Source organism: Octodon degus, unplaced genomic scaffold, assembly GCF_000260255.1.
Source record: "Octodon degus isolate 3935 unplaced genomic scaffold, OctDeg1.0 scaffold00008, whole genome shotgun sequence".
Taxonomy (NCBI): domain Eukaryota; kingdom Metazoa; phylum Chordata; class Mammalia; order Rodentia; family Octodontidae; genus Octodon; species Octodon degus.
This window is the reverse complement of record NW_004524584.1, coordinates 15,567,497-15,581,567: the sequence shown is the minus strand read 5'-3', so window position 1 is coordinate 15,581,567 and position 14,071 is coordinate 15,567,497. Positions and strand designations below refer to the sequence as shown.

The 14,071-nt window shown below is 54.1% G+C and overlaps 1 protein-coding gene across 1 annotated transcript in view; it reads right to left on the bottom strand.

Moving 5' to 3' along the window:
• The window catches only part of Gnai2 (G protein subunit alpha i2), a 20,658-nt gene extending 6,808 nt beyond the window's left edge, over positions 1 to 13,850 (bottom strand). Inside the window, exon 1 of the mRNA XM_023704610.1 lies at positions 13,599 to 13,850. Coding sequence (XP_023560378.1) covers positions 13,599 to 13,716 — 118 coding nt within the window. The 5' untranslated portion in view covers positions 13,717 to 13,850. The remainder of the gene's footprint in view (positions 1 to 13,598) is intronic.
• Between the last annotated feature and the right edge of the window lie 221 nt (positions 13,851 to 14,071).

Here is a 14,071-nt window from a genome sequence, read left to right as displayed (position 1 = left end):
GTGCTCTGCTAAGCTTGTTCTAAGTAGGTGCTTTAGACCACTGAGCCAACTCACCAGTCCAAGGTCAAGTCTTGATTCAGGATCATGTAGCCAGGATTCAGAGGTGGATGCTAGGAACCACACGCCTCGTCTACCCTGCCCTTCTCAAAATGTGTCTCAAACTTTGCAGGACCATCCTCTGGGAGGTGGCTTAAAAAGACAAAATTCTGAGCCAGGTGTGGTGGTATATACCTGTAATCCCAGCACTATAGGAAGATTAGGCAGGGGGATCCCAAGTTTTCAGACCAACCTGAGCAACTCAATGACAGTAAAACCCTGTCTTAAAATGAAAAAGAAGGGGCCAGGGAGATGGCTCAGGAGAATAAATGCTTCCCTGGCAAGCACAAGGGCCTGAGCTCAATCCCTGGTCTGCCAAAATAAAATAATAATAATAAAAAAATAAATTAAAAAAAGGGGGCTGGTGAGTTAGCTCAGTTGTCTAAAGCACCTGCTTGAGCAAAATCAGTCAGGGGCAAGGGACTGCAGTTCAATCCTCTGCACCACATCAGCCTGTGCCAGCCACCCCCCCAAAATAATAATAATAATAATAAAAGAATCCTTAAAATTAAAAAAAAAGGAAAAGGCTGGGGATTATAGCTCAGTATGAAGATCCTGGGTTCAATCTCCAGTCAGTACAGTCAGTACCCTAGCCCACAGCTCAGTGGTATAGGCACCTAGTATGTGCAAGCCCTTGTTCAATACCCAGCACCTAAACTAAAATAAGAACAAAAGGGAGGGGCCAGAGAGATAGCTCAGTAGAGTAAGTGCTTGCCTGGCAAGCAAAAGGGCCTGAGTTCAAGCCCTGGTTCCACTAAAAAAAAAAAAGAACAAAAGGGAGTGGTTTCCAGATTTCCAGGTTCCATTCCACACATACAGAGCCAGATCTTGATGGTACAGTGTCCGGCCACCTCTGGGCCTTTGCTCATGCTGCTCCCTTTGCTTGACACACTTATGCCACCCATTTGTGGGGGAGGTTTGTCCCTTTGGACAGCTCATTAGAGTAGGTACCAGAGTATGTGGGGAGGTTGGCCAGGACCTGGAACCACCATCAGCATCCCTAGCACTAGTCAAGACCACCTCTGAGAAGGGTCTAATATGAAAACCAACACCAGCAACAACACCACCTTCAGCAAACAGGCCAGCAAAGCCGTGAGGAGTGCCCACTCTGTCCCAGTGATATTAGGACATTCAGTAGGTACCTGGATCTTCACAGCAACTCTGAGAAGTAAGTGTTATCCTCACCCCTACACAGCAGATGAGCAAATGATGACAGAGAGGTGAGACAGCAACCTCTTCAGGTGGCTCACCCTTGTCCTATGTGCAGCCTATTCTAGAACTGTTCTAAGTGCCTCACGTAGCAGTTGGGTCACATAGTATTTACTCTGGGCCCAGCTGCACTGGTCACTGGGTTCACGTCCTACCTGCCCTACTGTCCAAGCCAACCCCATAGCAAACCCACCTGCACAGGCCTACATAGTGAGACCCTGTCTCAAAAGCAAACAAATGCTACCACCAGCAGTTACTAGGCTTTTAACTACTGCAGGCACGCTTCTCACGATTGAGGTGGCGGGAGGTATTAGGGTTGTACTAATATGCAAGCTCTAGGCAGACTGGGTGGCACAGGGAACTGGAGCCCCAGATGCACACACTTCCTGAGCATGGGCTGTGGTCATCTGACCTCTCTATACTGGGCTATACATGGTACAGCAGCCAGGATCCTTCATACTGCCCGGCTGTGGGGATGTGGAGAGGACCTCAATGTGTACCTGGGCAGAAAGGCTAGCAGTGGACACCTGACTCTTCTTCCTACTGCTTGTCCAATGGAACAGGAGAAAGAAGGTACATCCTAGAGCAGAGGAAGGACTAGGAGCCAGTCTCAGTAGAACTGGGGCCCTTCCAGAACAGCAGAGGCCAAGGATGTGAACCCATCGGGCACAGGGTACCTTCGGTCTAGGTGAAAGTTGCCCTCCTCTTTTGTGTCCCATTCAATTTTGGATTTTAGTACAGGGTCTACTACACAGATCGGACTCTCAGTGATCCTCCTGTTTTCAGCCTCCCAAGAGCTGGGATTACAGGTGTGCGCTACCACACCCAGTCTCAATCAATGTCTCAGCATGCCGGGATTGAACCCCGGTCCCTGCATCTGCCTAAGCAGGCACTTTAATCCGCTGAGCTATCTGGTGAGCCCCCCCAGGTTCTAACCAGGCCCAACTCTGCTTGGCTTCCAAGATCAGATGAGACCAGGTATATTTAGGGTGGTATGGCTGTAATACCCACTCTTTTGTCACCAGAGGCATCTGTTGCTCTGCCTAGCCACTGAGGGCAAAGAGAGTGGCCCTTTGATCACTCTCTTTGTAGACAGTGGGCCCCTAGTGACTTTGCCCAGTGATGGGAATGACTGTGCAAACTTGCTTGATTTTCCTAGCAGAGTCAATAGACACAGAGACCCTGGTAGCACCTGAGCAAGCTGGCTCCGAATCAGGATGCTTGCTCCCTGCTGCAGCCTGTTTGGAGTCCCACTTTATTTTCCCCTTCAAGCCTCAGTTTACCCACAAGGCCTCTAAAAGTCTAAGACAGATGGACAGAACAGTCCTGGAACCTCCACGTCTGGACCCAGCACAGTTGCTTTGTCTTTCCAGCAGCTGTGCCTCAGGCAGGAAGTAGTTAGAGGCAGGACAAGGGTGTGGTGCTGGTGGCCAGGCAGGAAGCAGGGGGACACCTGAGACACAGTCAGGTCATTGTCCTAGCAGCTATAGCAGGGAAGAGGCCAGGAGCAGAGTGGGTGGGGCCACAGCAGGAAGGAGAAGGCAAAGACCTTGGCTCTTTGGCATCCACAGGCGAGGTGCCTTGGTTGCTGTGGGACAGCAATCTACCTGTTTACTCTCCCCGGGTTGGGCACCTTCTCCATCAGAGCCTGTATGATCTCTCCTACCAGAGAATCTAGCATCAGGCCCAGGGTTTGCGTGCACCCTGCTGATTCTGGGCACCCAGCTCTCTTATCCATTCTTGGGCCTTCCCCAGCTGACTAGACAGACCACTGCAAAGATGCCAGGCAGGGGAGCGCAGCTGACAGGAAGAGTGAGTTCCTCCCCACCAGATGTTCTATCCCCAGCTAAGTGAGAGCAGAAGGGCCTAGAGAGGTTCCCTGGAGTGGCCTTGATATTCCCACTGAGCCACACCTCTTCCCACCAAAGGAGACACTTCTGAAGCCCTTGCCCTGTGGCACAGCTGCTGGGCCCACAGCAGGTGGGCAATAATCACAGCAATGTGCTGGCGAACAGGGGCTCTCTGCATCAGAACATCCACTTACACTGCAAGGCTCTGAGGCCTGAAGGAGGGGGGACAGATGGGGGAAGGGAGACAGTACCACCCCATTTGCCTGAACAAGGCCAACAGGGCCTTGTAGCCGGAAGCAGGCCCACAGGCTAGCCACTTGATGCTAGAACCCAGCCTCCAAGTCACCCCTACCTGTCCATCTTGGACCTCTACTTACTACATGAGACTTTGACTGGCTGGGAAGTGACTCACAGATGTCCTCTCTGGTCTCTTTCCCCATTTACAGAAGCTGTCAAGCCTCAAGTGGTCAGCCAACCCACCTCTCATCTTCACAGCCTCTCCCAGATGGAGATCTAAACCTGCCCCATAGCCCTGCTGTCCACCCAGACCCTTCCTGGGATCTCCATGAACCTCCCTCACTTCTTGCCCTTTCTCTGGTCCCTCATCTGTAAATGGCACAACCCATATCTCTTCCTAAAGGAGAAGTCAGGGTGGAGAACAAAGTTCTTACAGTGTCTAACACATAATAAACACTCAAAATAAAAATCATCACTATTTTTCTACCCTGTGAAAGAATACAGATGTCCCCATGCCTTTCATGCCCTGCACTCCACGATGGCCACGCCTGCGCACTGTAACAGCTACCCACAGAGTGGCTGCTGGTGGTGTCTTACTTCTAGGGAGCTTCTGAAGGCTTTTATATAAAGAGAGGGTAAAGGCCAATGAACAGTGGCTAACAGGCAGGTTCGGGGCAGCGGGGTTCCCTGCTGGGACTTAAGTATAACCCAGGACAGGAGTGAGAAGCATCCACTACACTGGTGGCTTCTGGCTTCATTTTGAGTCCGTCACTTCCTTTCCACATATGTGGCACTCCTACATGGCTGGGCCCCCTCCCTGCCCAGGAGCCACCAACCCTGTTCACCAACGCCACACTAAGCAGGATGGGAAAAGCCCTCCCTAAACACAGCTCCATGGTCAGTGAGTGCCCTAGGACACACAGGGCTGAGAGCAGACAACTGATGTGGCAGCTCTAAGGCAGACTTTCAAAAGCAGCAGAGGCGGGGACCATAGCACAGACTTGGGCAGTAGTCTAGCTACAATAACCCACAGCACCAGGCATGTCTCTACATTGCCAAACCCCATGGGAGACTAGTGGAACAGATGGGGGTAAGCCCTTAGAAGCCCACCCCAAAGGCAGCCCAGATCCCACTTCCTACTCTTACCCCTAGAGGATGCCCCATCTCCAGCCTCAGCCTGCGGTCTCCAGGTTCCAGCAGCGACTCCCACTGCCCAGGGTCCCAGGCTTGGTCACCACCAGGGGGAGCGGTTATCCAGAAACAAAGTGCAAGCGCTGGGGGCTGGGCAGAGCTGGGCAGTGTTTTGTTTCAGAAAGGCAGCCTCCCCACATAGGGGTGTCTGGGGGAGGTGCCTGGACCCTCATTCATCACCTTCTCTTTGGGAAGCCCCCAGCCAGCAGTGGGAGACTGCACACACTGGAACAATGGAAACAGGATGGAGACAGAGGGCCTACCCACACAAAGGCCCTTCAAGCCCTGCCCTGGCAGCTCTTTCTTCCTCCAGGTGCGGCTCTTTGGCCCCCTTATTCCCTCTAAGGAGGCTCAGCACTGTCCTACATAGTGTGTGTGGTGGGGGCAGGAACAGTGTGTGTGGGGGTCCTAGGATGTGACCTGGCTTACTACCAGATGCCCCCAAAACACCAACAAATAGGACCTTTCCTTCTCTCCGGTCTTTGCCCCTTGGGCTGGCTCCAGGAGCTTCCCAGGGTTCATGATGCCACCATGGAAATACCCACAACCAGGCCTGCCCTGCTCCTGCTGGGATACAGGGCCAGCTGTCCAGGGCCAGACTGCAAAAGGCCAGCCTGGGGTGAGAAAAGGAGGCTGTGAAGAGAAGCTGGACAAGCCCTGGGTCACACAAAGTCAGGCTGCTGGGCACATGCCTCTTCCTGGAAGCTTCTTCACTTAAGGGACCCCTTTGATATTCTCAAGGTATCCTTTTTTCTTTTTTTTGCGGATCCAGGTCAAAGGACCCTTTTAACTGCTACCTCTCTTCTCATTCATTGTCATAGGCCCAGAGTAAAGTACATAGAGCCCTGGCCTCAATGTCCCCATCTGTGACACTGCAGTGTGAGACATGGGTACATTAACCCCAAGGCCTGTCTTAAGCAGCTTTCCTCAGGTCTTCACACTCACTCCAAACTATGTTAGAGGCCACAGGACCACTCTATGAACTATGACATCCTAGGTGCCCACACTAGGCAGGCAGGCAGGATGAAGACAGCCTGCTATTACAGTGAGGAACTGGGACTTGGGCACCGGGAGGTGCATGGTCTCTGCTTTTTGTAGGTCTTCCTGGCTCAGATAAGCACAGAAGCTTCTCCCTGGCTCTCCCAGGCCTCTCCAGGTCCCTGGGATCTGGCCTGATACCATAGAACAAAACCCATGGGAACCTTCAAAGAGGGAGGACAAGTTCCCACCAGCTGCAATACTCAGATTCAGAGGCCAAGAAGCAAGAGGACCTGACCTCACTAGCTGTCATGTGGGTCCCAGCCCACAGCATGGCTACACTGAGCCGACAACTCAGAACCATAGGCACCATACATGTCCAGGACTGAGCCTATACTCACATTCAGGAGCCTACAGGCACACTCTCTACTCATCTGGTCACCTCTCTGTCCCAGGATCCCACCAGATTTTGGCAGCCTCACAGCCTTCCTCAGGCCTGGCCCCTTCAGGAACAAAAGGGGTAGAGAGCCAAGTATGGCAGCGCACACCTATAATCCAGCACTTGGGAGGCCAAGACAGGAGGATCATTGCAAGTTCTAGGCCATCCTGGGTTATGCAGAGAACTCAAGGCCAGCCTGAACTCTGTAGCAAGACCCTGTCTCAAAGACATAAAAAAAAAAAAAAGAGGGGAAGAGTAAGGCACTATGTTGCTGACTGTGGCAGGAATTACTGGGAGGAACCATGGGACGGGTAGAAAGATGGGAAGTAAAAACGGGCAGCTGCACGCAGGGTGAAGTCACCCTATGGAAACTGGGCAGATTTCTGGTTTTAAGTAGCAGATTTGGGGCCCGGGGAGACGGCTCAGTGTAATAAGCACTTCCTTGGCAAGCGCAAGGGCCTGAGTTCAATCCCCAGTTCCGCAAAAAAAAAAAAAAAAAAAAAGTAGCAGATTCATAGGGTTTTGTGTTTAAAGTCCCTTGAGGCATACAGAGAAGACACAGACACCCATGGCATCTACCCCCACTAGCTGTCCATCATTCTTTTTTTTTTTTCTTTGAAACAGGGTCTGCTATGTAGTACAGGCTGGCCTTGAACTTGACTATGAAGTCCAGACTGGCCTCAAACTCAGGGAATCCTCTTGCCTCAGCCTCCCAAGTGCTGGGATTATAGGCATGTGCCACCACACCTGGCATGTGTTTTTGTTTGCATGTTCTTTTGAAATAAAGTCTCACCATGTAGTCCAGGTTGGCCTCAGACTTTCTATGTAACCCACACTGGACTCAAGTTCAGGACCATCCTCTTGCTACAACCTTCTGAGGGCTGGGATTACAGGTGTGCACTACCACACTTGGGGTTGTCCATCATCCTGACTGACCAGTTCTTGCCAGTTAGGCATAGATTCCGAGGGGCCTTGGAGGCTGGGGCAGGTGTTCAAGTACTACCTGGGTCATATCCTGGCACCTTCACTTACTGGACAAGTTGCATAATATCCCGAGCTTCAATTTCTCCATCAGTGAAATGAGTGCAATGCCAGGCTCAGCATCATGGAATGAAATGACACTACGAAGAAGCCAACTCCACACAGTAGTCCAGGCTCAGTCCAAAGCAACTGCTGTTATGAGAGTTGGAAAACTGAGGCTCGATAAAGGCACTCTGGGCTCTGTGGGTGGTGATGGTGGGGGTCTAAAGGCCCCTCTGTCCATCCCAAGCAGGGAAAACCCAGAGTGAGCTAATCCGGGGGCTCCTGCTCCATTTCCAGGCATTCTTTCAAGCTGTAGCTTGCCTTCCGGCTCTGGAGGGCAATGGCTTCTCAGGAATCTCAGATCAGTCTTTTGCCTTTCTGCTAACACTTGCCCGCCCCCCTCCTGCTACTGGTGTCCCTCTCCCAGCCATCACTTCCGATGGCCAAAGGAAGCACTTGGACTCCTTTTCTGAGACCCTGGGCCTACCTTCTCTGGAATCCCTGGCCCAGAAGTTGCTGGGACAGGACAAGGACAGAGCCACACGACTGCCCCCAATCCAATGACTGCCTGTAGGGCAGCCCAAAGGAAGGAGTACACAGACGAGCCCAGACAGGTGTTTGCCTCCTGGACCTTCCAGGTGGCAAAGCCCTAGGCAGCCAGGATTCACACCTCCACACTAGCAGTAAGCAACCCTCTGACTTCTTCCCCTTTTGGGCTCCTCCTCCCCCAGCTGCTGCTTCCTCCTTTCCCTCTGATGTGGACACCACTTCCTGGAGAGGCCCTGGCACGCACACCTCATTACCCTTCTGCCTGGGCACATTAGGTCCTGCCATTAATGTCCCTTCCACACAGCTGTGGCTATAGCAGCCTTGATGCCTCAGCATCCTCCACGTCTTATGGACTCCTCCCCAACAAGACTTAAGAGGATTTTACCTTAGGCTTTCACTCAAAAAAGGGAAAGGCAAAGCCCAGCCCAGATGCTTGCTAATTCTAGTGAACTACTCCCTACTCCCCCAGCCTAAGAAATAGCAGTAAGGTGAGGGCGGGGCTAGGCATTAGTAAAAGCAAGAGCTCCAGGCAGAAGGGGTGTAGTTGAGCAGAGGAAGCTCCACCCTACACCTGTAGCTCAGGGCATCAGGTACCAGGGACCAACCTTTCACCCTCCCCAGAAACCTATTTTTTCTTTTTCTTTTTTTGGTACTGGGGCTCAAACTCAGGTCTTCAAGCTTATCAGGCAGGTGCTGTCCTACACTGAGCTATATCCCCAGCCCACCCTTTGGAGCACTCTTACATAGGGTCATTAACTGTGGCCTGCCCATAACCTGTTGATCCCTTTCCTTCTCAGTTAACTCCTAGGTTGGGACTGTCCATAAGGAGTGGGAAGATGAGAATGCTACCTGGCCTGCATCCTAACCCATAGCCCAGGTCCTGCCTCTACCACAGCACAAAAGGGAGCTGGAGAGGAAGAACTCAGTTGGGATGGGGTCAGGAGACACTTGGCCCTCAGTAGTTGAGAGCTAGCTAGCATAGATAAGGTTTCTTCCATTCTGTTTCTGCCAGGCAAACATGCACCTTTTAAAAAAAATCTGGGAGACACAGCCAGGCAGTGAGATCATGGGCTGGGTTTATGAGACCAGGGTGCATATCTGTGGCCCCAAACACCAGCCCCCACCCACCCACAGTGCTGGAGGCTTACGGACTTCCCTGGGACCAGATCACACTCTACCCCAGCACTACTACCTATCTGCTGCCACTTGGTGGGCAAATGAATGTTACTCTGCCTCTCAGGTCTGAACCAACAGGAGAGGCCTAAGGAGGTTCCTGGCCATTTGCAGTTCCTGCTCGCACCCCAGACTCCAATACAAACCTAACAGGTAGGTTCAGAGTCCCTAGCACAGCAGCCTCTACCCCAGCCACAATGGCCTTTCGTCTTCCCCACCTGCCTGGTTCTCTGTCCTGGGTTCCACTCGGACTTGACAGGGCTGTCTCCATCTGAGCTCACTGATTCACCCCATGTCTCTGCTCAGGGGCATTTCCCAAAGGATCTAGTATTCAGCCTCACTACTCCCCCACTCAAGGTACAATACTGGGGTAATGCGCGGGAAAGGACAAGCCAAGAGGGAGTCAGACTGGGCTCAGACACCCCTCCGCCCCCAAGCGTGGGAGCTGGGTCCCAACCGCCCACAGACAAAGCCTCGCCTAGCCTGGGGGAGGGGTGGGAAGAGACTCCGAGGCCCAAGAGGCACCACCCCCCCATTCAAGTGCTAATGAGCTCCAGCCGGGTATAGAGGGCTGGGGGAGAAAATGTCAGCGCTGGAGGCCCACTTGGGTACCAGCCCTCCAGGCACCTCGGGCTCTGACACACTTCCAATCCTAGACCCCTAGGTTGGGTCTGAGATCCCACAATAGTCTGTCTCTCTACTTGGTACAAACTCTTTGCACACCTTGGTCTCCCCACTTGCTGTGAGCAGCTGCCCAAGATCAAGGGAGAAGCTTCCCTGGGACACCCATACTGAGGGCTGGAAGGATGCTCAACTCTGCAGGACCCAGCAGCCGGCCCCTCACTCATTTTCTCCTCTCCAAGGTTTGGTGCACTGACCCCACAACACTCATGGCTGCAGAAGGGCACCCAGGTCCCCAGGTTGTGGGTGGAGGAAGGATCCTGCTAGAACTCCGTCTGAAGCAGTTTTCCCAGCTGGCATACTAGGTAAAGCCAGAATTCAAACTCAGGCTTTTGTGACTCTTAAGGTGAGCCAGCAAGGTGGACCTTTCCCCCAGGCCAGAAATATCCACTAAGATCTTGAGATCCAGACCAGTTCAACTGTCTCAGTGCTCCTGCTGAGTCAGTACCCCTGTCCACGGTTGGTGCCAATTTTCAAGGCCACCAGAGGATTCCTCCTCAGGAAGCCACCTTTACAAATGTCCGAGAATCTCCCTACCCATCAACTAGCCAGGATCCCAAGTTAGCCCCCCTACCCACCTGCTGCTAGACCAGGCTCAAGTGGCACCCCAGGATACTATCCCTCTCCCCAGGATACTATCCCTCTCCCCAGGGATTATGCTGCGTTCATGGACATGTTCAACAGCTTCATTGTTTCCACACATACTTAATATGCATCTTACAGTAAGCCAGCCTTTTTCTAGAGGGACACAGACAGGATAATGTCACACAACTCTCTTTTCATTTGGTAAACTTACTTGAGCCCTTGCTTTGCACAGCAGTGTGCTAGCAGGCCTACAGGGCCAGGGGCATAGCTCAGGTCTCAGTCCCGTGGCTCTGAGGCTGTTCTGGAGCTCCAGAGGCTGTTCAGACAGCAGCCCCAAGGGAATTCAAAACAGCTCGGGAGATGAATACAAAGTGATCCTCCCTCACCAACAGTTGAGTCCCTACTGTGTGCTGTGCCCTGGTACAGGCTGCAGCATGGGCACCAAGAGTTCTGCAGGGAATGCTGGAGGCTGTCCCTCTCTACCCACAAAGCCTGTGCCAGGGCCATGAAGAAACAGCCTAAAGAACTTTTTTCTCAAGTGCCCACCCTCTCCATCCTCGTCACTGACCTACAAGGAGACCTGGCCACCTGCCATTTGTATGCCAACTGAGACCTCTGCCTACCCATCCCCCAAACCAAGTTGTATGGGTGCAGAGTCCATTCATTACACAAATGAGAAGCACCCAAAAGGTGCCTGGTTGCCTGCTAGGCAAAGGAATGAAAAGCCTGGCCCATGAAGGGACAGCAGCAGCAAGCCAATACAGTGCTCTGATGAAGGAAGCAGGGGTGCTCAGAGCCAGAGGTGCTTCACTGGACTCTGTGGAGATCAACAAAGGAACCTGGGGGAAGCTTCCCTGAGCCCAATGTTACAGATCAATCAATCAGGTAGGTAGGGAACAATAAAAAGTGCCAGGAAAAAGCAGAATTGCTGTACCTACTCTCTGAAGCCTTCCTGGAGCCCAATGTCCCCCCCCCACACCTTTCTCTGTAAATCTGGCCATGAAGACCCCAAATTCCACTCACCAGGGCTTGTCAGTCAGGTTAAACTGGTAGGGTAAGGATGGAGGGAAACCATGGAATGGGACTGTTATGGACTCTGCTCTCATCAAGCTGCCAGGAAAAACTCTCTTCCCAGTGTGTAACATCTGCCTCTGCCCTGGTGACAGTGACTGTGCCTGCTAGCTGGCAAGGCTACAAAGAAGAGGAGGGAGTCTGTGTGCGGGCAGGGCAGCAGGCGTGGTTCTGGCTGAAGAAAGGTTGGCACTTGCCCAGCCTAAGTCCCGTTGCCTGGACAGAGTTTCCCCGCTACATGGGACAGGCGCCTAAAACTCAACCTGCCACAGCTGGGCTCCCATTACCACTTTACTCCTGGATGGGTAAAGGGTGGCTTGAGCCAGGACCCCTTCCCAGGCCACCATGGCAGACTGGTACATGAGGACTAGGTTCTCAGTTTCAGGCAGAGCTTGGTCATTCAACACCTGCAGCACACTCTCTTCGGGGTCTTAGCTCCACCCTATACCAGCAAAAATCTCCCAGAGGGTTCTGTCTGCTCCATCCTTAAGCCCCAGCAATCCTCTGGACCAAACCCAGGAAAACCATCTCAAAGAGGAAGCAAAGGCCTGATGGGCAGGATACTAGGCTGGCTGCTAGGTCCCACCTGGACTGGCCTAAAAGCTGAGCAGGGCTCCACGGGGCAGGCCTGTCCAGATAGGGAACCCTTCTGGTGTCAGGGCACAGGAAGGCCAGGAGCTGTGGCCGGGGTCTGTCCCACATCTCCTCAGCCTTCACAGTAACTATGATCAGCCTGGGGAGGGGCTGGCAAAAGGCTCTGCCCTGGGCACTGGGAGACAGCGGTCCCGGAAGTGCCCTCCCCAGGCCCAGCAGCAACGGGCATTCCGCCGCGTCCACACCCACTCACTGCCTGCCGCACTCCCAGCAGAGACAGGAAGAGGCAAGCGCCCAACGCAAAGCAGCCCAGGAGGCTGGGCCGCCGCCCCTTCCCGCCCCTTCTCTTCCTCCCCGCCGCAGCGGTGAAGCGGATGCCATTTTGAAACCTCCGGGGCTGTGCCCCTGAGGCCAAGCCTGCCGGGACAGTCAACAGATGGACGCATAATGGACATACATGCTGTTCCTCTGCCACAAGCCCAGTAAAAACACCCCCACTTTTCACAGCCTGGAGGCTGTAAAGCAGCTTGGGAGCTGAGGGACCACACCCCCACTCACGTACTCTTCAGCCTACAAAGCTGCTTGCTGCCAGGCCCCTCTCCTTCCCCCAACCTTGGGACTCCCCAAATCCGGCCTCCACAGGGAACTCCTCCAGCTCTCTGTGGGAGGCTGGACAGGGAAAATCACCAGGCCCTCTGTCTTTGCAGAAGACCAGCTGGCCTGGATGCTCCAAGGCACACTGGCCCAACCCTAGCTCCTCAATCAGCAAGCCCACTACTTTCATAGGGCTTTGAGATCCAACAGGCCCACCCACCCTCAAAGGCTACATCCAGCCCTTTTTCCAGAAAAGGGGCAGGAAACTCAGCACCCTCAGCAAATCATCTGTCTGCCCACAAGGGCAGCAATATGTCGGCTGTCTCACCACTTCCACTTCCCCCCACCCCTCTAACAGCCACCATCTTCCTTGGCCTTGGAAAGGCCTACAACCCCAACTGGTCTACGCTCCCCTTTACTTTCCAGACTGCCCCCTAGCCAGAGCCCAGGCAGGCCTTCAAAATTGGGAAATACATTCCAGGGAGCAGATCCTCTCAGGGAAGGTTAAAGCCTCAGCCTCTCTCCCAGGGGGACCAATGGAGCTTCAGTACACCCTAGCCCAGCCTAGGCTCTCTTTAGCTCCCGCTTCTCTCCTCCCAGCCTGGTCCACTTGGTGCAGGAAGGGTGGTGGGATCTGGAGAAGGCCAAGGTGCAGGGGAGGGTCTGAAAGTGACGTCTGCCTTAGGAGTCTGGTGGTCAGGAGCTGGCTCTGATTGGTTTCATCTAGACAGAGCTCAAGAAAACCTTCCCATTTGAGAGGTCCCATGGGTGGGTGGGGGGGGGGTCTATGTATACAAGTGGGGCATGCAGCTTCAGGATTAGGGATAGGGTCCAGAAGGAGGAGAAGGGAGTGGACAGGGGCCTGCAGAGGCCCAGGTGATGTTCATGGCCAATAGGAATAGGAGGAACAGGTGGGGGTAAAGGTGGAACTGGAGAGTGCAGACTAAGCAGGGTGCTGAGGTTTGGGTACTCTAGGAAAGGACGAAAGGCCAGGGAGGACCTCAGAGGTCCTTTAAAGCTGCCGAGCAAGGGTGAATGGCCAGGTAGAGTCTGGGCAGCTGGCGTTAGGACATCTCTGCTTGGGTTTGAGTTCTAGGATGAGCTGAAACTCTGAGCTAGAATCTAGCCTAAAATTTGAGATTTAGACCAACCCAAATGTTCCACTCTTATTTAGGGGCTCTGACCAGGCTGCTGGGGGAGGGGGGGGGCTGACCAGAGGTGGAGTCCTGACCCAGCCTGAGTTTGAAGCTTTTCTTGGGAAGGTCAAAGTCTTCGTCTAGGGATTCGGGCCAGAAATCAGCGGTCCCAGATCCCGGCTGTGGCCTCACCTAACAGAAGCAACTTCACCTCCCGCGCCGCCTTCTCGCCGTCCTCGCGCAGGTTCTTGTCTATCATCTTGGAGCGCTCGGCTGCCGCCTTGTCTTCGGCGCTCACGGTGCACCCCATCCCGCCGTCCGCCGGCCCGGCCCCCGCACGGCCCACGGCCTGGCTCGGCCCCGCCCGACCCACTCGGTTCCCACCGCAGGCCCTCTGCGGACAGCTCCGGATGGGCAGTTCCGAGCGACTGCGGGAGGCGCCTTCCCGGCCGGCGCGCGCCGACGGCGGGGCGGGCCAGGGGTGGGGCCCCAGAGAGCCGGACTGGGACTGGGCAGGGGGCGGGCTTGGGGGGCGGGCCCGAGGGAAATTTGAGCCTGGCTATTGGCTAGAGGGCGGAGCAGAGGGGGAAGTCAGCCGCAGCCCGGGCGAGGGACAGCTGGGGGCGGGGCGCGCCGAGCGCAGTCTGCAGTCGCGGCGCTGCGCA